The sequence below is a fragment of the Amphibalanus amphitrite genome, unplaced genomic scaffold (genome assembly GCF_019059575.1).
Source record: "Amphibalanus amphitrite isolate SeventyFive unplaced genomic scaffold, NRLGWU_Aamphi_draft 000015F_arrow, whole genome shotgun sequence".
NCBI classification, from domain to species: domain Eukaryota; kingdom Metazoa; phylum Arthropoda; class Thecostraca; order Balanomorpha; family Balanidae; genus Amphibalanus; species Amphibalanus amphitrite.
This window is the reverse complement of record NW_024881511.1, coordinates 1,085,208-1,111,783: the sequence shown is the minus strand read 5'-3', so window position 1 is coordinate 1,111,783 and position 26,576 is coordinate 1,085,208. Positions and strand designations below refer to the sequence as shown.

Here is a 26,576-nt window from a genome sequence, read left to right as displayed (position 1 = left end):
GTGGCGTATTTAATTTGTTTGGTAAGCCCAGTGATCAGCACACAATAAAAAAGGAAACAAAACGTCATAAAACGTCTTTTTTATTCAAAAAGCAGAGATAAAATGCACACATACCCATATAAACACACTCGCAAAAACACACACATTCATACACCTTGTTCGAGGAAGTTCTTTCAAACAAACCCCAGTGACACACGCGCTGTGAAGAACGAGTCTCAGAAGACTCGGGACAGTTTGAAGGCTGCTATGGTATTGGAGTCGAGCAGTACAAAGCGGTGAAACGTCCTGGTACCCTTCACCATGCGGGCACTTGTGAAGCGTTCTTTCATTTTTGTCTTCGTTTCTGCTATTTGCGTTGCGGGAGCTGACGCGGGAGCTGAAGCGGCATTTCAGGCAGTGGTTATTCCCCACATTTGAAATGAATGCCCAAGACTAAAAAATACACTACTTCTCTGTCCGAGCAGCGTCCCAGTACAAGAACAAATACAATTTTGCAAATATATGTCATCATGCCGAGGATTTCGGTGTTCAATGTGAGTGGATTTTTTTGCCACCTCGCATGGCAAAAGCGCATGCGATGGTATTGGTAATGCTGTGAGGACCACCTTACCGATAAAATGCATTTCTTCTTCGTTTCGGCAACGCAAATAGCAGGAACGAAGACGAAAATGAAAGAGAACGGTTCACAAGTGCCCGCACGGTGAAGGGTAGGTAGTAGGTACACTCGGGGGCAGATTGATGTTCCACCACTCCCTATACCCATCGGGCTCCCATGGCTCAGCACTGGCTGCTGCCAGTGGCAGCACTGGCAGCACTGGCACTGGCAGGCAGTGCTGAGCAGTGCTGAGGGCAGGCAACACTGGCAGCAGCCACTGCTGATCCATGGGAGCCCGATGGGTAGGGAGGTCACTGACCTAATGTGACCTTGACCCGGCCCATACCTACTCAAAAACACCACCAATGTATTCTCCGTGAAGTAAGCTTTCATATGACACCCATATTGCCTATGATTCTCGACGTTCTCGGCAGATGTCATTTTCATGTCAGGTCATGACAACATTGTTGACCTCAGTTTGAGGTCAACGGGTCCGATATACCAACCAAATCACATACCACTATTAAGAGCATGGATAAGACATCTCTGATAGAAAAAATCATAATTTTTAAAATAGGACAAATTTGAAAGGTCACGGGGTCAAGAAAAGGTCACGAGGTCAAAGGGTCAAAAAATGACCTTGGGGTTTCGTTCACATTTTTGCTAGACGCACCAGCCTTTGCGCTTCTTATTTCATATATAACTTTTTTTGATCCGGTGAACCGTTGCAGAGATAAAAAATACTTTATATTTCAATGTTCCGGAAAACCTAAAAATTTGCATGACCCATATCTCATGACCCCTGTGACCTAGAGACTAAAAATTTACTGGGACGAAGTAGTGCCCATAGGTCAACTTACATGCCAAATTTGAGCAAAATCGGAGAGGTCATGGTGAACAATTGGAAAAAAATTAGGTGATTTGTCGTGGAATTGCCCTCATGCGATCGATCTATGAATATGGCTATGAATTATGATTTGCGACAGATACGAATGCTTGAGCGTACGGCGGAATTTTTCCTGTTACTTAGGTGCATAGTTGCGAGCAGTGGTTTGAGGTTGACGGTTTGACACTTTGCGACTTTAGATGGTCACTTTGCGTCATTGAAATTGCGAAATGTCGAGTAACAGGTAGATGTAGAAATGTTTGTGGTTAGAACTAATATGCGACTAATATAGGTACCGATCGTTGTGCTTTGTAGAATAAATACTAGAAAGGACCAGCTTTGTTGGGAAACGATCAAATGGGACAGGAGTAAAAAAAAAAAAACTTACGTGGAATGGAGCTGATGAGATGTCGAACAGGGAGATATCGAAGCGATATTTTACCAGATTCACACTCACTGACACAGCCGTTGAATCTCCCGGCCCGAAGAGACCGCACACACCAGTACTGCACCGCGAGTGATGACGCGCCCATCGCGGCGCGGCCTTGACAACTGTCGACTGTCGACGCGGCGCCGGCCGGCGGCCGTCGTAATCGTCGTTCCCGACACGGGCGTTGAGCCGCCAGAGGGCGCGAGAAGCAGCCACAACAGGGGCAGTGGGTTAGCCGTAATTGGGGCGCGGGCGGTAGGTGAAGGTCACGTATAGGAGTCTGGTTAGTTGCGGAAAGTTGCAACGGGATAAGAACGTAGACAGTTAAATATGATATGCTATATGATATCTAGGACTGCACTTCGTTTGATGCGCATTGTTTACTGCTAATAGGATGATTTAAATTAGATTCCCTATGAAAGGCTAGGGACCCTATGACAATATTCTGGCACTCTATAAAGATAATTTGTTTAGGTAACTAGTAGCCCATCAGAAGCTATCGAACGAGTTTCAAGGAGGCATTTCCGTTTGAGCATTCAGTAATTCACTATGGTACGGTGGATCACAACCAGACGGCAGATCGATGCGTGTTAATTGGTTCTAGATCATATGTCTGATTAAATCAAGAGCGGTTCAAGGTCTGCTAGGATTGTATACGAGAACTGATGATAAGGTTCACGCGTGTAGCAGCAATTAGGACTTGAGATTACGATTAGATTTGGTTAAATTATGCGTTTCTGCTATTCGCGTTCTTGCGAGTTAGCGCCAATAATTACTCCAACAATATTGGCACAGGGCATTGTGAGGCACAGACGGCTTGTTTGCCCGCCTCCTATGGCGTAACGTTTACCAGCATGACTGTATGAGACACAGATGCACTTCTCGAAACCCACGTCCAGACCGGAATAATAAGAGGGACACACCGTCACGTACGCAGGGCATATGCACGTTTTCCGCCAGTGGTACCGGCCACTGTTAATTTTCCCGCTTAGGTAACACTGGGTGAGAAGGCAGTGAGAGGTTTCTACGGCAGGGGGGAAGGGGAAGATTGGCACAGTATGCAGTGGAGAGTAAGTTATGCCAAAGGCAAGAAGCCGAAGGTCAGGGGTGAGTCACCCAAAGGGCGGATAAGGCGAGCCGTAGTGTCCCGGATAAGTCCTCATACTTATTTCGTAAAGGTACTCTAATCGGTACTGGACAGCCTCAGGGGAGGGAAGAATGTACTCCAGGACACGTAAGGCCTTGAATAGTAAATCCCATGGTTAAGGATAGTTCCAGGATATGAACTAGGGTCCCTGGGTCGTGAACGGGAATGTTACACGCGGACCGGAAGAGGGCATAGGTAATCTCTCCCGGTAGAGAGATAAGTCGGATATAAATCGTGTATGTGTGTACCATAAGTCTATCGGTCGTGTAGTGAATCCCATAAATTAGTAGGGTGGATATTTATGCAATTATTCTGGACGGCCCTGCGGTAAGTATCTTTGTCGCCGGTTAGCGGAGCATGCATATGGATTTCGGAAAGAGACATTTATCTCGCCGGGGAGATCGCTATTAGTCAGGCACCTAACGCCATCGGAGGGAATTCGAGGGGCGCTAAATAAATTTGGGGTGAATATATGACGAACGAACGTAGAGAGAGGATGAGAGTGAGAATGGTAAAGGATGAATCTTAGGATAAGGCCGATGGGAGTTTAGCGAAGCTCAGTTAGGACAGTCAAACTAATTAATCTCGAGGGCAACTTAAAACTAGCAACGCTAATACGAATTAAGTGGGCAATTTTCTTAATGGGAAGGCCAGTGATATAGGAATGGGTGACTGGACGAATGATCACATTCAATTTATCAATGTAATTACCACCCATATGTTTGGCAGTGGTCATCGGGACTTCGAATGCCCTGTCCTTCACCTGCCCAACTGTGCCGCAAACCCAGCTGATCGGATACCTCTATCCCTAATCCGAGCAGTGAAGAAGCATCTCGTGCATCATGGTCTATACAATGAACAGAATCATCAAGCCTCTAAATTAAAAAGCATCTTCCATCAGATGTATTTGTACGCAAGGTGGATCTATATCTACATCTCTCCCAGGTGGACGTCATCCCAAGATCTTTCTCAGGATCTCATCTTCATCTCTATCTGTATCCAGATCCCTATAAGGATACCTACATCTATCTCAGGATCTCATCACTATCTGGATCTCTCTATAGATCTATCTCGGGATCTCTTCAACGACTCTCAGGTTCCCCTGTATCACCAGCTCTACTACCGACAGCATTACAGCAGCGAATTATTCTCTCTGCTACAACCAGCTGAATGACAGAGGACCGCAGTATTTGATGAACCGCAAAGAAGATGCAGCTTTTTTATTCCTTCTTTTTTTCTTTCTTTTCTAAATCCCCTCGCTACAGACTGACTAATAACGCCGGCTACGGGAGTGACTTGTGCCGCCCGCCGCCGGTCGTAGGCCTAACGTGACCGAGATGGTGTCTCAGGTGTCGAAATGACATCCTAAAAAAGAACACTCTTCGCTAGTTGATTAGGTAACTATATACAAAGTTCCATGCCTTCTAGGTATAACTACATAGCAATTCCTCACTGTTATGTTTATGTTCAGCTCTGCAGTCTCCATCCACCGTCAGCCAGAAGTGGACGCCAGTGAATCATTACATTCACCGCCCTTAGAGGCAGTGTGTCGAGTTGGTGGTGAGGGTCGGTGTAACCTCACCTTTACCTCCCGGGGTAGCGTGTTGAGGTGGTGAGGGTCGGTGTAGCGCCCCTCCTGGTCCCTCCGACCGGCCGCCGCCCCCAGAGGCAGCAGAGCAGCGTAGTGGCCAGTTCCACCGAGCGTGGTTCGCTCCGGACCCACGGAGGGGTAGAATGTGGCGTACGGACATACGTCCGTGGCTCCACCGCCTGCGGGCAGGACCAGGTCACACAGTCCCACAGACACCCGATAAACGAACAGGTACGCAGCCCGTAGTAGGCTTACCCATACACAAGTGGATTGAGAAAGAGAGCGCAAAGATATAAAACAAATTTCCTAATTCGTGCGACCTAAGCCTAGGGAACGTCTTACCAGCCCTTCGCACAGGATTCCACCTTTCGCCGAGTACCGGGCAGGTAAGAACCATGTGCTGGATAAATGCCAAGCCAGCCTCGTAACAATTCGTCACATGCCATGCTGTAGCTTTCAGCGCCCGTTCGGCGTTACTATTTTGCCCGCGCTCCGGAACGGCAGAACGACTGACTGTCGGCTGCGGCGGGGCCAACAGCTGTTTCCCGTGACGGCATACTCCACGCCTCTGCGACCCCGTGACCTCACATAGCGCGAGGTCAAACGTTATAACATTGAGGTGCCACATAAACGGGCGATTACAATTTCCCAGATTTATTCCGCAAACGTTAGTCGTTACACTTCCGATCTCCATTGTTCGTGGCCTAAAAATGGTATGAGAAATGAAATAGTATAACCATCTTTGCTGATCACTCAAAATACATTTTACATATGCACAAACAAGTCCGGCTCCTAGTGCGCATGCGGTGACGAATGCCGCACGCACGCATGCCGTTCGATACATCTTCTCCTCGCGTTCCAAGCTAATCGGCGCGGTTGAACATCAAAGGTGCCGCTGCCGCTCGCGGTGACCTCTCACCGAACGGACGAAGCGCCCAGCGCCCGAGGCGACCGGTTCAGACTGCGACCCTGTCACTGCGTGACGCAATCAGGTGACGGAACAGAAACGGCGCATCACAGCCCCGGAGCGGGTATACTGGACGGTGCTATTAGTGTGGACGGGTCGAGACGGTTCGGTCACGACCTGAACACCAATGGCTGAACACTGACCGTGAAAGGAGTAGGACAGCGGCACTGGACTGTTAATAGTTATATGCTATATGTATGACTCATTTGGACTGACCAGTAGTGAGCAGTCTCACCTGGGCTGGTACGCAGTTGGTCCGCCACTGTAACTATATTGGCCTGCCTTAACTGAACGTGTCTGTAATAAGCAATCTTATCTGGACTGGCGTGCAGTTGGTCAGGCGGGACAGGCTGTTTATCGAACAGTCTTAGTCTTACCTGGACTGGCGTGCAGCTGGTCCGCTGGGACGGACTGTATATTGAGCAGTCCTACCTGGACTGGCGCGCAGCTGGTCCAGCGGGACGGAATTATAATGAGCAGTCTTACCTGGACTGGCGTGCAGTTGGTCTGGCGGGACGGACTGTATATTGAGCAGTCTTACCTGGACTGGCGTGCAGTTGGTCCGGCGGGAGGGATGTATATTGAGCAGTCTTACCTGGACTGGCGTGCAGTTGGTCCGGCGGGACGGACTGTATATTGAGCAGTCTTACCTGGACTGGCGTGCAGTTGGTCCGGCGGGACGGACTGTATATTGAGCAGTCTTACCTGGACTGCTGTACTTACAGCTGCTCCGGCGGGACGGACTGTATATTGATCTGCTTACCTGGCCTGGCGTGCAGCTGGTCCGCTGGGACGGACTGTACAGTGAGCAGTCTTACCTGGACTGGCGTGCAGTTGTTCTGGCGGGACGGACTGTAGTGACAGCGGCGCGTCCGCGGCCTTGCTGTATTCGCTGCTTCGACCGTCATAACTAGGAGGCTCTGACAGATACAGAGGGACCTTGCTCCGACCTGAAACAGACCAATGACGCATATATTATTCCATCCATTCACCACTTAGCTATCCGTTTATCGATACAGTAATTAATGCCCTCATGCGCTTGGAAAGGGCGGCAGAACTATGTTAAAGGCTAAATATCTCGACCACACGACATTGAGCGATCTATTCTATCCGAGATATAGCATATTAGTTTTTTTCCTTTCGTCTCTTACTTACGAAAGAACCAGAGCTCTGGTAAAAGACCCCCTGGTGCCTACCCCTGGGTCAATTCCGACCACTCTCCTTTCTATCGGGCACGGACGGGACACAGTTTTTGTCGACGACTGCCTTCATTGGCGGCCGGTGGCGAGACGGGCGGATTAGTTCCGCCCCAAAACTCACACAGAGACGGCACGCAACCAAATAGAGCGGCAGTCGGGGCCACAATCGAGCTCCAGTCGGCCACCGTGCTGAATGGTGAACGCGGAACGGGCTGCCTTTGATCCAACGGTCAAGGTATAAGAATGAAAGCCGTGAATGACGTGTTCATAGGGTGTGGTCAGAAGACTTTATCATCGCCGGAACCCGACACACCTGGTTACACAAGTGTGAGAGCGTTGCGATGTGGGGTTACCTCCAGTAGTCGTCATGCGGTGGTGGATACCGCACTTATCACACGTTGGTTCTGAATTTCACTGCCGCGCCGGCCGGCACAATGCAGAAAGGTTTGCAGACAGTCGCGTCAGTGCATGACCGCTCGATTGAGGCATCCGTGGCATAATGACTGACCTCTGACCCCCGTCATTTTGGGTTACGACCCAGGTTCAAACAAGACGTGACCTCTGTGCGACGGGGATTTACCACAGTTCGTGGCTAATATGCCGAACATGCCAATGAAGGTCATCAAGTTCATAAAGATTAAAGACACCGGCAATATTAACTCTCGTCTTTAAGGCTTAGAATAGATTCTTACGTTTTACCCGCCACATATTCAGACAAGTACACATGTCCCTCTGTCACAAACTCTCGGCAACTATTACTCACGTCTTCTGACGCAGAGGTAGCCGGCGGAGGCGACCATGGCCAGGCTGACCAGCCCCGCCAGCACAGGGACCACCACACGCAGGCCCACAGACGGCTGGGCGGCACGCACGTCGGCTGTGCCCGACGCCGCGCTGACGTCTGCCGAAACGGAGGAAGGTCAGTTGAACTTGAGACCAGTCCGTTGCTGCACCAACGGGCGATTCTTATTTCTTATCGCTTAGAATTGGGACAGGGCTTGTATCTCAAGAGGTTAAGAAAGCTCGGTGATTGTCAATTGCCGCAGTGCTACATTCGCACTGCTTTATGCACTACAACTTACAATGTGCGTCCGTTTATGGCATGTAAGCCTCGCAAATCGCAGATCATCCCTTATGCTAAAAGGCTCTTTCAGCCACCTTAAATTTTCCGTGAATGACCTTTCTATTTATGCCGTTCATATAACCACCCAGTAAGTGACGATTTACTTTAGTGTTTGATTGCTAGTTAACACCCTCTCATGTCCTGACGACAAACCTGTTCCGTACCGGCGACTTTTGACCAGACGAGACAAGGCAGATGAAAGTGAGCTGCGCCCGTCTCCCTCCCTCCGTTATCGCCACAGCCGTGAGAATGTCTCGATAGCCCCGAGATCACGGCTCGTCGCCGACCCATAACCCCAGCCGATTACCCAACAGGGGCCGGGCGAAACGAGCACGTTTCAGCCCCATAATGTGACGCCCGACCCTAAGATGGATGGGGCTAATCAGAGAGGAAATGTCACAGCCGAAAGAAATTGACCTGACGGCGACCGGGAGCGCTGTTGTCAAACATAAACGTCTCTCGGGACACGCAATAATAGCGGAGGAATGAGAGATCACCTTCGGTGATATTGTGTAAGGCCTTCAGTGGACATCTTTTTCTGTCTCATCCGATCCGCGCAAGGCAGCTTGGAAGACCATGAGTCTTTTCGATCATTGCATACCGATTCCGTGTCGACAAAAACGTACTATACTCGTACGGTCCCTGAGGAATTTCGCGAACCTGGAATTCCATGTGATAAATCACGTAATGGGCGACCGTCTCTATAGTTGGCTTTTCCTCAGGACATGTTTTTTAAAGCGACATACAGACTTCAATTACAGAGGTTCTGCTATCACGCCATCCGTTACGGTCAGTCCAATGGCCTAATTTGGGCAGGCTGAAGATGCACAAATTTGAATTTCGGAAGCTGAATTACGGCAGATCAGTCTTTTTCAACGGCATTGCATGGCTCGAGTGTTTGACACAAAGACCTATTAATTCTCGCCGACCAGAGTGAGATAACAACTGGCCAAAGATCAATAAGAAACGTGCAATTACGGTCGACAGCGAAAGTGGGCCGGGTGAGGAAACTGATGCACGATAGCCGAGTGCCAGTAATTAGGCAACTGAGTGATACTACATGAGGGCCTGTTAGAGCGGAGTGGTGATTTAACAATTAAACGCGACAAGTAATTGCGGGTCTGCCATTGTAAATGTACGGAGGTCCGTGCCCTGTCTCAGGGTTTCATCCCTGTAGATGGTTCGCGGGGCGCCTGACGTCAGCCAACAAATGTCTGCGTTATTATTCAATCTTCTTTCGCGAGCACATTTGACATTGGCCGATGGATTGCATTCATGGATAGGTTATGCTTCAGAAGGGACTTACGAAATATAGGGCTTTTGACAGCGTAAACGTACTTACCAGGAATACTCGTGCACTTACGTGACTTATATCAATCGGTTTATGCATATGCGTATTGCGTGCGCAGAGATCGAGGGACAATACAGATGACCTGCGTCAGCTGCAGGGGTATCTGACCCTGCTGACACCGCAGCAGGGGCAGCCGACCTACCTGCGCCGCCGGCCGTCCTGATGACGGCAGTGTGGGAGGCGGCGCCGGCCGGGCTGACAGCCGTGACGTTGATGACGTAGTCGGCCGGCGGCATCGGACGCCGGATGACGTACTGGTGGGTGTTACCAGCCAGCTCCACGCTCGCTGCCGACACAGCATGACACATAAGACTCGTGTAATAAAGTCAAGGTAACGAATAAAATAATTCCTGCTGCTAATAATGATTTAGTTCATAAAACATGAAAAACTCTGAATATTATCGTTAGAAAATTCTATCGCGCGCTCCAAAACTGTGACGTTCTATTGCGTCAAGAGGTTGGGGATCGAAAGGTACTTATCAGTGGACATTTTTGGGTGTTTGGAGGATCGTCATTTTTCCAGTAGTGCCAAGCACTAACGTGCCTTATTAGGCATGACAGCGATTCGACTATGACAGATATGCAAACAACGTCCATTACCTCATGTGTCTCAAGATGTACCGGCCGCGATTTTATCCATGCGACTGGGGGATGGGTCCGAAGAAGAACGATTATAACATCCTCCTCGGGAGAACGATCCTTGTAAGTACGCCCTGCAGGACAATGGCACGTGCCTACGCTGGGAGAGAAGAACGTGCCTAATGTAGTGCCTACCCCGTGAGAGCGGCTCGTGCCTAGTGCCTACACTGCGGGAGCGGTTCTTTTCTAGTGCCTACCCTCGGAGAGTGGCCCGTGCCCCCAACCCTCCCATGCCTCTAAACGCCTATCTCGGCATATCTGAGAAGTCGCTTGTGACAACTCTGAAATCAGTGACATTGCGTAAACCGATATGGCTATCAGGCATGCAAAAGTAAACAATCGGATGTTGCCGATCTCAGTTTGGATGCCATCTTCACGAAACAAGTCGTGACTCGTTAGATTCTCGATGTGAGATACATCACTGCAAAATGCTAGATGCAAGATACTCAATCGGAGATACTAAAAGAAGATTTTGTATATGCGAAATTCGAGTTAGTTGACTCACAGCTCGCTAGCTATTTCTCGCTTTGGCCTGACTGACAAACGCACTAAAGCAAAAATTAACGTCATGCAAATAAGCATAACGGACACGGGACAACTTCTCAATCACCTGACGTTCTCTCCAATTACCCTGACCGCTCGGTATTCCAGCTCATGTCCTGGCCGGCTATCGTCCCGGCCTTAGGCTACCTACGAACTCCTCTCATAAAGATATGCGGGACTTTCCCGGGTCATGACCTTACGAGTCACCATGGCGCCAGAGGTACCCCGAGGGTAGAGCGAGAGAGAGTGAGAGAGAGAGAGGGCGAGAGGGCACCAGCGACGGTGAAGGTGGATGTTCCAGGAATCGGATACGCGGCTCTCGAATAATTTGACGTGCTTGTCTCTAGCCACCGCTCGTCGGAGCATCTTGAGGGTTGTGTCTACTGCCTAGTATGTATGTGGGATTCAACGCGACGAAGGGAACGCATTGCTGGCAATGCTGACCTTACCCTTTCAAACATTGCACAACACATATGCGGTTAGACATACAATTAAACGCTTCCGTGTGAATCTTGGATTTATGCCCTCTCCTCACCAGCCTCACCTACGATATAATTGATTCTAAGTCTTCGCTAGTCCTTACTAGCTGGTGTACAACCAAACTTGTCTATTTCTGACCCATTCTGACCTGAATCTGACCCGTGCGCGGGTCTCCAGCGGACGGTGAATCTGGTGACCGGACAGCCCTGGTCGCTCCACAGGTGCAGTCGAACGGTAATCCCTGAGCCATTAGCGGTGAGAAGGTGAGCGGCGTTGGTGAGCACCGGAGGACGGCCCGAGGTGCGCACCTCCACAGTCCTACTCGGCTCACTGGCACCCAACCTGTACAGACGACACGGGTACCATCATAGGCATTCAGTGGTAATCGTTCCAGAAACCGCAAACCGTACGTTAATTAGTGGTGTATTTTTGCTACCGCACGTCTACTTCATTTTAAAATCTCGTTAGTCGTTACAGTGTCACGAAGACATTAATGAGTTAATGAATGGATTTGTGCATATGTTACAGTTACGTCTCCCTAGTGTGTCCCACGTGAGCCGTCGCACCTGTTGACCGCCCGCAGCTGGAGGCGGTAGACGGTGCCACAGAGCAGGCCGCCCAGCCGATGCTCGCGCACCAGTCGCTCCAGGACCACCTCAGCCGGCGGCTCCGAGTTTGTCTCCGCCGCCGGCCAGAACTGGAGACGATACCGGCGGATTGCCAGGCCGGCCGCGTCTCCCGAGGACCAGCGAACGGTCACCGAGTGGCTGGCTGCCTCAGTCACCCGCAGCACCGGCGGCGGAGGCACGTCTGACGGAAGAGACATCTGGTGATCAGGTACGGTAGCTGTGGTTCTACAACGGCGCGATAGTGGACGCCTCAGACGCCGGCGAAGGGAAAACTCTTAGCTCGGGCTGAGAGTATGAGAGTATCCGAGTCTCATATAGCGTTTCCCTATTTTCTGCTTGTCCATCATGCTAACAGGTCAGCAAAGGAGACGGGGCAGGCCAGCTGTGTGATTATATTTACGACTGATTCCACCTGACCGCTTCGGCCGGGATAGCGTGTCCTTCAAACTGACCGTACTTTCCCAACCTCCGATCCAATCTAATTATACACACGTGAGTGCCACCGTGCCACCAAATTACGCTGCTAAATCTGGCCCACCGGGCCGCTCCCAAAGCTGCCAGTCAGATCGGCCGAAATGAACTCGCGTGACAAATTAACTCATTGGAAACTATTGAGAACTCTAACGTAGGTTTTCTGGCGTGGGCGTATAATAGCACATACCTACTTTACGTTCACACGCCGTTATGGTGAATAATTGCTGTTTTCATGATGGGCTATCTGGCGACTGCACCTAATGTGACCAAATCTGCACTAAATCTCTTTAACAAAGAATATCTTCATATTATGAATTTATTTCAGTGTTGTAATCGATAGTAATGTCTGATAATATAACAAATCAGGCATACAAGCGATTAGAGCAACCCTAGCGGATAGCTACTAACAAACACACTAAACCTAATTTGACCAAATCTGCTCCAAATATGCACCTAATGTGACCAAATGTGCACCAAATGGCCGTCGCGAGAACGGCTATTGCCATTCCGAAAATGGATGTTCAATTCTATGTCTTTTATTCCGAAGAGTTGGTAAATCTTTTTATAGACCTCCGAATACCGATGGTAAGGCATATACCATACCACTTTGAATTAATTGACCGATTTTATGTTGTTTCTTTTTGGCTTCTGAGTAATCGGCGATGCGATTAAATCCGCCATGGAAGCATTCAGAAGGTGAGCCTAGAAACTCACCGAGCACAGTGACACTAAGTGATCCCCACACACCGACCGGAAACAGTGGCTTTGTAGTTGACCTGCGACACCCACTGAGCACCGACTGAGCACCCACTGAGTACACCCACTGAGTACGATACTCACAGAACATTTGCTCAGTTTAAAGAAAAACAAAACCCACAGAACAGTGCCGCTTTAGACGTGAGCCCCGACAGTCGACACCCACCGAGTATTGTCACGCTGTATGTGACGCGGTCGGAGCCGTAGGCGTTGGAGACGTGGCAGGTGTAGTTACCGGCGTCACGGGCCGTTACAGCCGTCACCACCAGATCACCGTCACCCGACTGACTGTGTCTGTGGACACGACAGACAACAGTATGTCAGCAGCTATCAGTCACCGCCATCAGTCACCGCCACTCCACCGTCATCTGACTGTGTCTATGGTTATAACCACAAAACAGCAAACCTCCGCCCTCCAAGCAGCAAGACACGGTCAATCAACAGATCGACTTTATTCGGTGAAAACTTAGTTACTCGCTAAAATGCGAAACGTTTCGACACATAAGCACCAAATCAATAAAACGCTGCTACAAACACACTAAAACAAAATTCCAACACGTCTGTTCGATCGGTTGCGTGACTGATTCCGAAATAATTGCTGTCTACTCTTCGCAAAAACCTGACGATAGCAAACAAACCTTTTGACGAAAGCATAATACTTAGAGACCACCACCAGAGTCTGTCCTCCTGACAGACTCTAGGTGAGATGTCTGGCTCTGGATTGAGTGAGCTATCTCACCTGGGTGAGTTGCTGAGCGGCTGTCCGTTCCAGGTCCAGCTGAGCCGGGGCGCCGGCTGGCCCACGTGACTGCAGGAGAGGGTCAGCTCGGCGCCGGCCACCACTGCCACCGGGCGACTCAGCGGGATGATCTGCGCCGATACTGGAAAACACAAACACACAAATAGATACAAACAGAACAGATACACATACAAAATTTTTATACCGGCCACCACTGATATCGAGCGGCAAGAGGGATGATCTGGGCCAATACTGGCCAGCACTAACAGACAAGTGACACCAAACTGACAGGCCGACCAGTTTGACTACCCACCACACAGAATAGGATACAATCAATTCGTAACCGTCGGCGACAGGTCCCCCAGTGAGAGCCTCATCCCATCTACGACTGGACCGACGTGACGTCATCAGTTGACCGACGTGACGTCACATCACCGGCTGACGCGTCGCGACAGTTTCGTCCCGCTGTAATTGTTCTGTCAGCGGCGACCGGGCCGGACGAGGCCATTTCAACCTGTCCAGACTCACTACCCCGCTATCTCCAGAACAGCACCCAACTTACTCGGACAGCGAGATCAGATAGTGAACCAACTCGTCACCGCCGCAAAGGCAGAATTTATTACCGGATAGATAGCAGAAAAAAATTAACACAAGAAAATAATCATAAATGCATCAAATAAACCAGCCTGAACCTTTACTACAACAATGCTTTTTTTTTTTCTTTGAAGGTCGATATAAAAAATCGTTCACGTGAAAACGTATGGCAGTCCTATCATCGTGCTGTCAATCAATCGATGAGATCTTTCACGTCTCTACCCCAAGTCACTGCCTCGTGTCGTTCTCGTTCTCGCTCTTACCATTCTGTTTGGTGGTGAAGCGGACGGGCCGCGAGCGCTGGCCCTCGCCGGCCGCCGTGCGGGCCGCCACCCGTACAGAGTACTCGCTGCGCTCTGAGAGAGCCTGCAGTGCCAGACGACCGGTGGGCGGCGCCACCGTCCGGCGCTCCTCACTGGTCTCATCCGAGAACGTCACAGTCCTGGGGAGAGAAAAAGAAAATAAAGATCAGCAAACACATATGAACAAATCCGTCCAACAAATCATCATTCTATCTAAGTTCTCGTTTACCATTCATCGGTTAATGCATTTTTTCGATATTGTTACTGTCCTATGGTTTATTAAACTTTCAGCGCTTCGACTTTTTCCTAGATGTGTTTTACTTTTGTAATCTACAACACACAAATGCAATATATGGTATGCATTGCTTTGCTATTATCTCCGCTCTTGTTGCAACTTTTTTTACTTGGCCTTGAATACGCGCATTTCTTTCTTCGCTCGTGCACTTTTTAGCACTCGCTACATCCCATTTTTTTTTTTTTGCAAAGACCACAGATGCTCAACACAGACTATGCTCTGTGTGAGCCGGTACGTCCGCATTGTTGCAATGGGATTCCTTATGGTATTTGTGCCTGCCTTTCGGGACCGGCCGCAAACAGAGGCTGCATCCGAGGTCCGTCTGTTCTTTGATGCAGTGGAGACGGGAAACTACCGCGAGCTAGGAGAAATGATTAGCGGGAAATTCCCTAAGGTAATTGGTGAGTGAGCATTGAGATCAATTTCACACATGAGCGACAAGAAAATTACCATTAAGCAATGCCACGGCTAGATCAGTTACTCTGTGCCGTTTGGCCAGAGAGTAAAAGAAGATTCACCGATAGGTCTATCATTTTGTAGGTTCAGATAATGAGAATTCATCAATAAGGCTTATATAGATATCTGAGTGGAGCTCGATATATGATAATGATTCCATTGATATTTTGCTCGATAAAATTGCTACAACCATAAAACAAAGTGAAGTGTGCTGGGCTTTGAGTGCCGCTGGTCAGGTTTGAAGCTGTCCAAAGCAGCTAATGCCGGCCATCAGTGCTCATGTTTTCCTCATTAAAACTTTCCAGGGCCGGTAAAGTTTCAGAGTGTGGTGAGGCACGTGGAACCGAGGCCCGGGTAAACTTGTATGTAACACCTGTGTGGCACGCAGTGGGTATGATTAATGCGGCAGTGCAAGGCGGGAGTGGGGCCACGCAGCTGTAACCTCCATGTCACATTGTGCAGTTTATTACATGTAATAAAATGCACAATGCGACATGGAAAGGTGTAAAGAAATATATTAATTACAAATACACTGAATAAGCGATACCACTACCATAGCTGACAGCCAACGATAGAGATAAGCCCGTTGCTGTCGATCCCCCCAACTCCCGATGGCATTTTGGGTCATAGTTGACCGTATCCATTAGTCCGTATCACTTCAGTGGTCGGTAAATTTTCCAACCGCGTCGTACGTTGCGATTTGTGTGATTGATGTCTCCGATACAGAGCACCAGTCAATTAACTGCAGACTCCAGCCAATTCTACGGCCATTGGGATCGCCCGTTATGGCATGCTGAGTTTGTGAACTAAACCTTTGTGGACTACGGAATGGACGCGTGACTGTCCGCTAATGGGATCTCCTTGGGGCTTCGATTCTATGCAGACAGGTGACTTAACACTTTATTGCCCACTACTTCATAGTTTCGAAAGCGTCCGTTCTTAAGATTATATCGCGAACAGTGGTAACTGTCCTAAACCCAACGAGGGCGGCTCGAAATTAAGGTTGACGGCACAGTCGTCCGATAGGGATGATAGTCGGCTTTGTTTGGCCGTTCGGAAGTCTGCCATCACATTTTACAGGCGCATTGATCGCCATATCAATCGAGCCTAAATCACAGCTCCAGTTAATGGCCTATTGACTTCGCCCACAGCCGCGGGCAGCCGCGCTGCGTGGCTGTCGGACGGCGCGGGCTCGGCTCGCCTAATCTCATCTACGTTAAACAGTCGCTCTCTGATCGCACAGCCATTCCTGTCATATTAAGCTACTGCTCTATCTAGCCAGAAAGAGAACAGTGTTTGCGCAGTTTCTGCCAATGTTTTTCAGGCCTGCAACAAAGCTTTTTATCCGATCACGCTCTTAACGTTGAGGTCTACGTAATACGCTCAGAAAGGCACGTCAACGAAACGAGTAGGCTTATGCCCGAGACCGAAAGCGGATCGAAACGCTTTTCACTATGGCATACGGGCCTCGGAGGCTTGCGACTTGAGAGCCATTTGTGTGGGGGAATCCCAACGTAATATCTTTGCACAACAAACCTTTGAATTCTTTGGAAACAAAATTTAAAAAAAAACAATGGCCAAATTATCAACCAGTATAACGCCTTTTGTGGCGACTAACGGAGCGAGCGAGAGGGTGGGCCTTGCAAGTGCGAAGTTGCGAGGGGGTACCTCCAACTGACTTGTGCACGGCACCTTACTAACCGGTCTCTAGCGATGTGCCAAATTTGAGCACAATCGGCCCAGCCGTTCTCGAGATCTGGAAGCGGCACCCTGCACGTGCGCACGTGCAAAATGGGTCCCAACTGACTTGTGCACGGCACCCTACTAACTGCTCCGTAACCGTGTACCAAATTTGAGCGCAATCGGTCCAGCCGTTCTCGAGATCTGGAAACGACCCCTGCACGTGCGCACGTGCAGCAGCATCCCAACTCTGGCACATGGATATGCATTGCCTAGTGGGTGCCTACCTACATGCCAACTCTCAGCGCAATCGGCCCAGTAGTTACCGAGATATTGCAACAATTACGAAAATGACACCTCTTGGTTTTGCACGTGGCACGTGCATAAGGGGTCACCCACATGCATCGGGAATAGTGCAATACTTGGTAGAAGGAATGAAGCTACCCTACAAAAATTACCGCATGTAAATCGGTCAAGTGGTTGCTGAGATATAAGCCTCGCAAAAGCGTGACCACGGCCGGCCGGCCGGCCGGCCGGCCGCTCATACTCAGAAATTTCCGTTAATCTAAGGAAAGACTACGCTCGCTTCGCTCGCTCCGCAATTAACATAGATAGAAACATGGAAAAACATAAAAACATAGAAACATAGAAAAAAGTGTGAGAAGGTCACTGATCTGATGTAGATGTTGTACGATGTGAAGAGTCCACTGACCTGATGTAGATGTTGTAGGAAGTGATGACGCCATTCGGCCGGCGAGGAGGGAGCCAGCTGACCAGAGCGGTGGACGAGGACGTCACCACTACCCCGACTGCGGCCGGCTCCTCTGGGACTGAAGCATAAAGTCAGACACAGACACAGACACAGTCAGTGACAGAACAGTGGTACACTAGAACAGAATCAACCAGCATCCGCGACTGGGCCGGCTCCTCTGGGACTGTACAGTCATTGTCAGCCTCAGTCACAAAGACAAGAACAAACAGACACACTGTGAGTGGCAGATCCGCTCTCTCGTCTGTTCACTTATTGGGGCTTTGAAGCGCATCGACAGCATAATTTACGCAGGTCGATCCACGACAAAAACAGACAGAGACACACAGTGTATGTGTCTAATCTACTTGTTGGATGTTTGTCGATCTAATGTGCCTCTTCAAACACAAGAAACTTAGTAAAACACGGTCAGACGTACCGTCCTCGAGCGTGGAGCAGAAGACGGGCTGGCTGAGAGTGCCGGCGCCGACGCCGGTGGCCGCCGCTACCCTCACTGAGTAATTACTGTTGGGACGCAGGCCCTCCACCGAGCAGGACTCGTCGGCCACGTCAAACGACGAGTAAAATAATTCACCTGGTGAAAGATACACACAAAAACGTTGGAAATACTGGCGGTGTTGCTTATTGCTGACTTAAAACGTAAATGAAATGAAGATTTAAATGATAAAAAAGTTTATAGGAACGAGAAGGGTATGAACATTGAACACACGCTTACGAACCCCATAAAACTCTAAAATACGGAACATACTCGTCAATTTAGCTCCTCCCTCACCTCACCCACTAAAGCCTCTTCGTCTACTCACCGTCTTCCTCCTCCACGGCCTCCGTGATGACCCGGTATCCGGTGAGTCTCCCGTTCAGATCACTGGCAGGCGGCGGTACCCAGGTGATCCTCAGGAGACCCGGCCCGGCCCCGGTACAGCTCACCCTGCCCGGTGGAGCGGACGGCACGTCTTCCAGTGTGCGGGTGCGAGCCGCCGCCGCCCGCGGGCTGAAGCCGCGACCATTGTATGCCTGCACTGTGACTCGGTACCAGGTGTGAGGCGTCAGACCGGACAGAGTGGCGGACGTGGACGTGACGTTGTGCACCGAGGAGCGTTCCTCGGACGTGAGGGACGTCTCGGCGGAGGGTGGGTCCGAGCCGCCACCGGCCGATACCCGCCTGCGAGACACAGAATGGAGGGCGGTGAGGAAAGGCCAGGGGCAGGCACAGCGACAGCTGGGTCAGGTGTATACATTGATGGGACAATGGTGGCTACAAGCCAATGAGGTGTTCAATAAAATCATGAGTTCAGGTAGTCAATAGCTTATTCACTTGCGGATTTAGTTAATCAATCCACGTTTCTTTTTTCGTCGAGCGTGGCTGAAGTGTTTCAATTTGTAGTTTTGAGCGCATCTGACAATTCTATACAAAGCTAGTTCAGGTGGCAAAACATGTAAAAGCACATTTCGCGGTCGACGTTTATTCATCTCGTGCTCAAATCTCTATTTATATACCGGAAGGTTTTCAAATCAGCTCATTCTTTCGAATGTTGTCAAATGAGGTGAACCATTTACATATGAAAAGGCCAAAGCGTAAATGGTCTTATATTTTTTTTCAAGTTAGTCACGTTGACCGGTCCCAACATCCTTATTCCTTAGTATGTGGAGCACGTTTGTTGAGATCATTTTGCATAATAAAGGATTTGGAAATAAATATGCGCTGTTCGAAGTAAAATAACGAATACATAGAAGTGTCAGCAAAGAACACAAGTCAGTCTGACAAACACTATGGGAAACACCGCTCAAACGATTACCGAACGCACCGCGTGATTTCCTACAGCCCACAGACCGCCCAGAATCGATACCGTGCCATGCGGCACAGCATGCATTCAGGCGCTCACCACTGCTGCCATCTAGCGGGGGCTGGTCAACTTTCCTCAGTCGCGCCCCGTTCGGGCCGCCCGCTTGGGCTACAGGGATACGCTTCCGCTGCGTTTGATAAAGCATGGTAAAACACGACACAGCAAGGGAATTCCACGACGAGTACAACGCATTTAGCTGATTACAACCGCTCAGAGTCAACATAATTCATTCACAGAGGTGCAGTGCAATCCCATTACCCATTTGTCTGTTGAGTACATAATTACATATGCCGCAGAATGCAGACATGTCTAATTGAATTATATAGATTGCTGTATGTCCTTTTTAGTTCATAAAACAACTTAAATGAGGTTTCTATGCTTGTACTTTGTATTTGATGTTCAGCGATGAACTGACATTGCTCGGTTTCTCATCCACTGTCCCGTGCCTCCAGTTCCTTTGTTATCAGTCTCTGTCTGACGTCTGTCCTCTGGAATCTGGAGGTGAACCCCCACCGCCTCACACTCCAGATTAACCCCGGTGAGGCTATTTCCGGCGCGGCGGCTCCAGGCGCGTTCCGTGTTCCGGCCTTTTGTCCGCCGGTGTCGTGGCGTCCTCACGAGCTGTCGGCCGCCAACCGCGACCCGTTCGGTTTGAGTGTCTCCACTACCACGGCGAGGCGGGGTGGATCGTTCGGGTGAGGAGTAAGAGTGTGGAGTGAGCGTGGGGAATGAAAAAGTGACTCTCGGGGAACCAGTCGAGGGTGGAGTACAGGGACAGGGTGACGGTTAAATGTGGGATGACAGTGGTGGAGGGTTTAAAATTACGAATGATATACCAGAAGCTATGTTCTGATGAACTAATTAACGACAGTTTGCATGAGTCAATTTTAATTATTTGTGCATTTCGCGTGTCCGATTCAGTGCTCACTAAATACGTTTCGCGTCCCAGACACCTTAGCATCATCAGAGCGGTTCTTTAGGTGAAAGCTGACAAGCGATCGCAACTCTGATTACCATTTCAATGATTGTGGCGTTACATTTTCAGTCAATGTTTGGACAGGCGACTCATCAATTGCACATGTAAGCGGACCCTTAGCCAGCAGTCAGTCAGCACCAAGTTACGACACCAGCGAAAATGTCGAGCTGAATCTATTTTCCAGAGAGCACAAACATTTTGAGATGACTTGACGGAACTGTCACTCCTCGTCAGAATATTGACGGCAGAAATCGGCGCTGCCGTCAAAATGACGTGCGCGTCATCAATACAAGTGCCGACTGAAACGCAACAGTGCTAAGTTATTACTGTCAGTTGAATAACTTCTGTGATTTAAGAAATCGTCAAGTCTTCTGTTTCCCAAAGATAAACACTTTTATTAGCAACGAAATCAATAAAGAGGTGTAAATACAAAAATCGTTTATCTGGTTTATCTTTGCTGGGTATTTATGGGTATTACTCATAAACCTATGCTACTCACCTGAAGAGTGAATAGAAGTAGAACTAGCCGGCAGCGGTACCCACCTGAACAGGACTCGGTAGCCCAGCAGCACGCCGTGGTGGGTATCAGCCGGCGGCGGCCGCCAGCTGACCTTGACCTGAGTCGAGGTCAGGGCCACGGCCGTGAGCGCCTGCGGCGGTCGCGACGGTGCCTCCTCGTCAGTGCGCAGGGCCAGGGGTCGGCTGGGCGGGCCGGGCCCCAGGGCGGTCAGGGTCCGCGCCCGCAGCAGGTAGCCAGTGTCGGGTCGGAGGCCGGTCAGCTGCAGTCGGCCGGGAGGCAGCGGCGTCGACTGGGACGAGTCCCAGCCCTCTGATGGCCCAGTGCGCAGGGGATGTCACTAAATCGCTGATCGAGAGAACCAGCCGTTTCAGGGAACAGTGAAACGGCTGTCTCGGAAGAGACGAAAACAACAAAACATTCTAATTTCAGAAGACCACATTCCTCACATTCTTTACATTTCACCATTTCGATATTCGAATCATCAATAAAGTGTCAACCCGAGATGTTTTTGCACACCCACCGTTTTGCCGGGTGTACTGCAGCAGGTAGCCAGTGGCATGCCTGTTGGCCGGGTCCGGCTGACGCCACTCCAAGGTCACTGACCTGCTGCTGACCTCGGTCACCCTCAGGTCACTGGGCGGCAGCGGGATGTCTGCGGGGTGAGAGGGGGACGGGGTGTCCCATCACTGACTTCCACGGAGGGTCTGGGGGCGGAAGGTCAAACTGAACAGTGTGAACACCCAATGGAATTGAATCTCCCTCCACCTATTCCCACTACCGCCCTGTATCCAAGCATTCAACCAAGCAACCAAAGGTATGAGTCCCAACTCACTCAGCTGAGCTAAATCAAATCATCCGGCGCGATACTCAATTCGGCCAACCTGCAGCAGTCTGACGCGGATTGACATACTTTCCAGCGGACATCACAAACCGTTTCAACTCGCTCGGGCGTCAGCGCTCATCAACATGCATGAACCTCCCGCCCGTTTTATCTTTCACTCACTCTTTCCCGTACACTACAGCGTCCGACGCGTTCCAATCCGTTTTCGAGGAGGCGAGGGCACAGCTGCGACCGCCAAACCCACTTAGGTTACGTGAGGAAGTTTCGACTACACTGTGACGCCATCTGTTAGTTCAGACACTTAAGGTTAACAAGCTAGTGAAACCAGAGACTCGCTGTCAGGTGATATTACGTTATATCATTCTGTCCAAATAACACTTCTAGTTCAGACGGCTGACACGAGTCTGTGCGACTGTCACCGGCTGATATGACGCCAGCGTGACGTCACGGTGATGGGTCTGGCGCAGTCTGCGGGCTCGGACAGTCGTCGCCGGTATCGGTTTGTCGGCCACACAGCTCCCGACATTGTCATGCAAACTGCTGCGGGCCAGCGGCGGACGCGCAGTTAATCGGCCGCTGGCAGAGGAGGCTGTTCACCAGTCGGCGGCCGGCGGCTGCCCGCGGGCGGTACATGATTAGATTACGGCTGTGACACGGGCCCAGCTGAGCCGAGCTGACCGGCGGCGGCGGCTGGTGGGAGCGACAGACGGAGTACGGACTATAATAGCCACGGTGGCAGAACGGAAAGTGGCTGATGTGACCGGCGACAGGCACCGGGTGGCAGGCACCCGGGTACCGAAACACGTGCATCTGTAATTTTCACTGGTCATGGTCGCAGTCGTGAGGCACAGTAGAGCATCCTAGGAGGTGCGTGACCCCAGACGATATGTGTTTGCCTTCATTGTACGATGTTCAAATGTCATATTTTATTGGATTAAGTAACCGTATTAAGCCCAAGCTTGTGACATTCCTGTGTGCCCTACCGGTAGCTACCAACTGAATTATCGAGTGAGCGTTGTTGTTCTAGTTTCCCCAGCTATCCTGTGAGGGACACGTTCCACAATAACCCGACAGGACTCGGCAAAGCAGCAATGTTTCCGAGTTTTACAGACTTTTTACGGCTGGATGCAGACAGCTGAATATGAATTGGTCGAGACACGCAAAAAGCGACGCGAGCCTGACTTGGTGGAAGGAATGGAAACACAAAGTGAGGCCATCCGAAAAGACGGCGCAGACTTCAACACACAATTAGAAGCATCTCACGTAGCGCAAATTAAGTCGAACTTGCGAACTGACTGCTTCCGATGTTTTAGAGTAACTTTAAAAGCGCTAACTTTCGCAAACTTTACAAGTGGTCCGCGGGTCGGACCGCCGAGCTGGCCAGAGCCGTGCTGTCGCCGGCGGCTGCTGGGGTTTACTGAGTAGTCCGCTCCTACCTTCCACCTCCAGTGTGACCGAGAGTCGCGCGCTGCCGTGCCGGTTCCGGGCCAGGCAGCTGAACAGGCCAGAGTCGGGCGGGACAGCCCGCACCAGCTGCAGCTCCGAGCGGGAGGCGTTCCGGCCAGAGGTCCATTGGCGGATCTTCAGTCTGGAAACAGTGGAACAAATCAATCAGCTTGTATACAGCGGAAAGATATCTCAGTCACCAACAGAAGAACACTATGAAGCTCAGCGTCACTCACACGCCGGCTCACTTTGATCACCTCAGCTGAGGCGTATTCAACGTGAGTTAGGCTAAGCCAGCCGTATATTTGAACTGTCCTTGATTGTGCAAAAGGTCAAGGTCACACTTTGACCTCAGTGACCCTACTCACCTTTCGCTCGACTCGATCAGCTGATCCTGGCGAAACCACTGTAGCGTGATTGGTTCGTCGCCAGACGGGTCACAGGTAATCGTCTGATTCTGACCTTCTCGGATTCTGTACTGCTGAGACGACTTGGCGAAAGACGGCAGCTCTGAAACACAAAGTTTTTCGTCGGAATGAGTAGGCTTTCGCCAGCCCGACCAGGTTTCTAAATGTGCAGTGGTGGGTGGACGACAGTGCGACAAACATCCATTTGCATCTGCATCTATTTGTGCAATTTAGATGAAACTTTAGTTATTGGGATTCCATGCATGATAGATGAAACCACAAAGGCGTGGCGTTTTCAAGTTTCGGGTGTTTTCTTGACACTGAGCTATAAACATGCGAGCTGGAAATAGACTGGGTGACCTCGTTATATCCTTGTCCTGACATTTCCACCACTCAAATCATCCGACACGATCGGTTTTGTGCTTTATCGTCGACCGATATGCAGATCTCATTTCGATGTTAACGCATCACCATGCAAATACGGGATGGCTCTATTATGTGCACGTCCTCTAAGTCAGCCACCACCACCCACCGGCCTGTGATATAGCGTCGCACAGAATTTAAACCGCAGCAAAGAAAGTCGCCCAGTCAACACGGCTGTTGCCGGCAAGCGGAGCGAAAAAAAAAATGAGCCATCGTAGGCAGCTGGCGCAGACGTACCGACAGCAGACCGCGCTACTGCTACCGCCTGGAGGGAAAACACTCAGGTCTGCACGATAAAGCGCGGGCCGAGTCCACCTCACCCGTACCAGACGGGACGGAGCCGCACGACACCTCGGCTAATGCACTGAGCGACTTCAAACGCTACTTGTCCAGTGAAGGACGCTCAGCTACAGCCAACTGTCCAGTTCGCTCGGGGAAAACATCCTTCGCCCCCCCCCCCCATCCCCCTCCACACACACGCGCGCGCGCACGGACACTACCGCTGGACTCCTCACGGCTCACACTCAAGCTATTTTGCGACCTTCGGCGCACTGCTGTGTCCAACCACAGATCACTTACCAAACACATCCAGCCGGGCCAGCGCGCTGAGGCCTACTCCGATACCGTTGCTGGCCTCACATAGGTAAGCGCCCTCGTGTTCAGACGATATTTCGGCAATGGAGAGCGTCCCGTTGGGGAGCAGCTTCACGCCGGAGACAGCGGACGCCGGCAGCTCGAACCCGCCCACATCTGACGAAGGAGAGACACACTGACATGAGGTACTCACGAGACAGACTGGCGTGAGTTTACTAACGTCAGGGGGACGAAATGACGTGAAATTACGGATGCCTGATGACGGGACAAAGTGCGCTGTGAGTTCTAGCGGCAATTTGAGTCATGTTGTGGCACCAAGAACCGTGCTAATACCGAGAGAAATAGCAGCACTATGAACTGTGGTCGCATTGCAAACCACCGCTGTGGCTCCGTGACCCGTGCTAGAACTGTCATCCGTGCCAGCGCTGTGAGCCTGGCCCCGTTGTGGCCGGTCCCCCGAGGCGTGTCGCGTCGTCTCAGCGAGCAGGTATATACGGCTGATTAGAATGGCGCCTGAGCCCGGCCACCGACTGTAGCTTACGGCGCTGTCCCCGGCGGGCAGGTCGAGATTGCACTCGCGGCCAAATGACAGCACACAATAATTGGACCGCCAGACCTGATTGTTTTTAATCAAAGTTGAAAGAGATAAGACCGGGGCTTGCTGTCCAATAGTGCGGACTGGTACACGAATTCAGGGTCGACTGTCAGTGTTAGTGTCGAACGCGGGAGCAGATAAAGCCAATATGTTCAAAAGCAATAACCAATTGTGGAAATTCGCTGGATTGGAGAGTCGAACTTCAGTGAAGTGCCTCTCTATAAGACCGTGCGGGGTCAATCCGAGCCAGCCTACGTTGGGCGTTATTAAAATAGTCAGGCGCAGATGACAGAACTGTCTACCAGCCAGAAAAAAAAAAACAATAGTCAGATGTAACGTGACTACTGATGCAGTTATGCTTGAGAGTCATGTTGAGAACCTTTATTTGGTGATGTCAAGGCATTCAGCCCAATATTACTGTAAAATGTTTCAACGACGACCCACCGACCCAGCCTACCTTTTTTCTTCCACTTGATCTCGGGTGTTGGAAATCCCGCCGCAGAGCAGGGCATGAAGACCGTGGTTCCTAGAGAGCCAGCCACGTCCTTGGGCTTCTCCGTCCACTGCGGAGGAACTGACACACATACATTCACACATCATTTACCGTCATTATTCAACCATCAACTTATCGACGTGATCGTGAAAAACGCATCTGTTCACACGGCGTGAGGAGCTTCGAGACAGCAGATCTATCAGCGGATAATGATACAATATCGATCAAGTTTGAATAGCCAGGAGAATTGGTAGTTGTGCTAACTGCTGCTATATCTATAAAATTAGCTGTGTAAGCTCTGAAATCACAAATGTTTTGAGTGTTGCCACAAAGGAATCACTTGATCAAACTCCTCCCAGCAGGTGACGCTACATCGGACTGCAGAAACTCTACCTGGACTATATAAGGTATCAACTCTATTTTTTGCTAGACCCCCACACTCCCCAGGGCTGTTGTCACCCCTTTCCCCACACTGACCGTTGACCCGCAGCTGGGCCGTGTAGGTGGAGGCACGCGCTGCGTTCTCCGCTCGGCAGGTATAATTTCCGGCGTGTCGGACGGCCACCCGCTCAATGAACAGACTGCTGCTGTAGCGGTCCGTGGCGCGGACCTCCACCTCCGGGTCGGAGAGTGGCCGGCCGTTCCTCAGCCAGCTCAGCGTCAGGGGCGTGTCGCCGCTCTGCACGAAACACAGCACGTGCACGCGCTCCCCCTCCGAGTAGTTACCGACCATGAACGCCCGGATCGCCGGCGGCACTGGGGGGATCCAGGGCACGGTCGGGTCACGGATCA

General features: G+C 50.6%; 1 protein-coding gene across 1 annotated transcript in view; it reads right to left on the bottom strand.

The window, feature by feature from the left end:
- LOC122386280 (Down syndrome cell adhesion molecule-like protein Dscam2) overlaps positions 1-26,576 on the bottom strand; it is a 143,879-nt gene that overhangs the window by 17,537 nt on the left and 99,766 nt on the right. The window contains exons 14-32 of the mRNA XM_043375331.1: positions 26,262-26,540; positions 25,749-25,865; positions 24,682-24,852; positions 23,641-23,782; positions 23,263-23,414; positions 21,506-21,637; positions 21,009-21,294; positions 18,449-18,807; positions 18,064-18,219; positions 17,589-17,706; positions 14,407-14,585; positions 13,550-13,691; positions 12,977-13,104; positions 11,518-11,761; positions 11,100-11,293; positions 9,432-9,575; positions 7,579-7,716; positions 6,435-6,566; positions 4,641-4,828 (exon numbers count right to left, since the gene is read on the bottom strand). Of these exons, the coding sequence (XP_043231266.1) occupies positions 4,641-4,828; positions 6,435-6,566; positions 7,579-7,716; positions 9,432-9,575; positions 11,100-11,293; positions 11,518-11,761; positions 12,977-13,104; positions 13,550-13,691; positions 14,407-14,585; positions 17,589-17,706; positions 18,064-18,219; positions 18,449-18,807; positions 21,009-21,294; positions 21,506-21,637; positions 23,263-23,414; positions 23,641-23,782; positions 24,682-24,852; positions 25,749-25,865; positions 26,262-26,540 (3,401 nt within the window). The remainder of the gene's footprint in view (positions 1-4,640; positions 4,829-6,434; positions 6,567-7,578; positions 7,717-9,431; positions 9,576-11,099; positions 11,294-11,517; positions 11,762-12,976; positions 13,105-13,549; positions 13,692-14,406; positions 14,586-17,588; positions 17,707-18,063; positions 18,220-18,448; positions 18,808-21,008; positions 21,295-21,505; positions 21,638-23,262; positions 23,415-23,640; positions 23,783-24,681; positions 24,853-25,748; positions 25,866-26,261; positions 26,541-26,576) is intronic.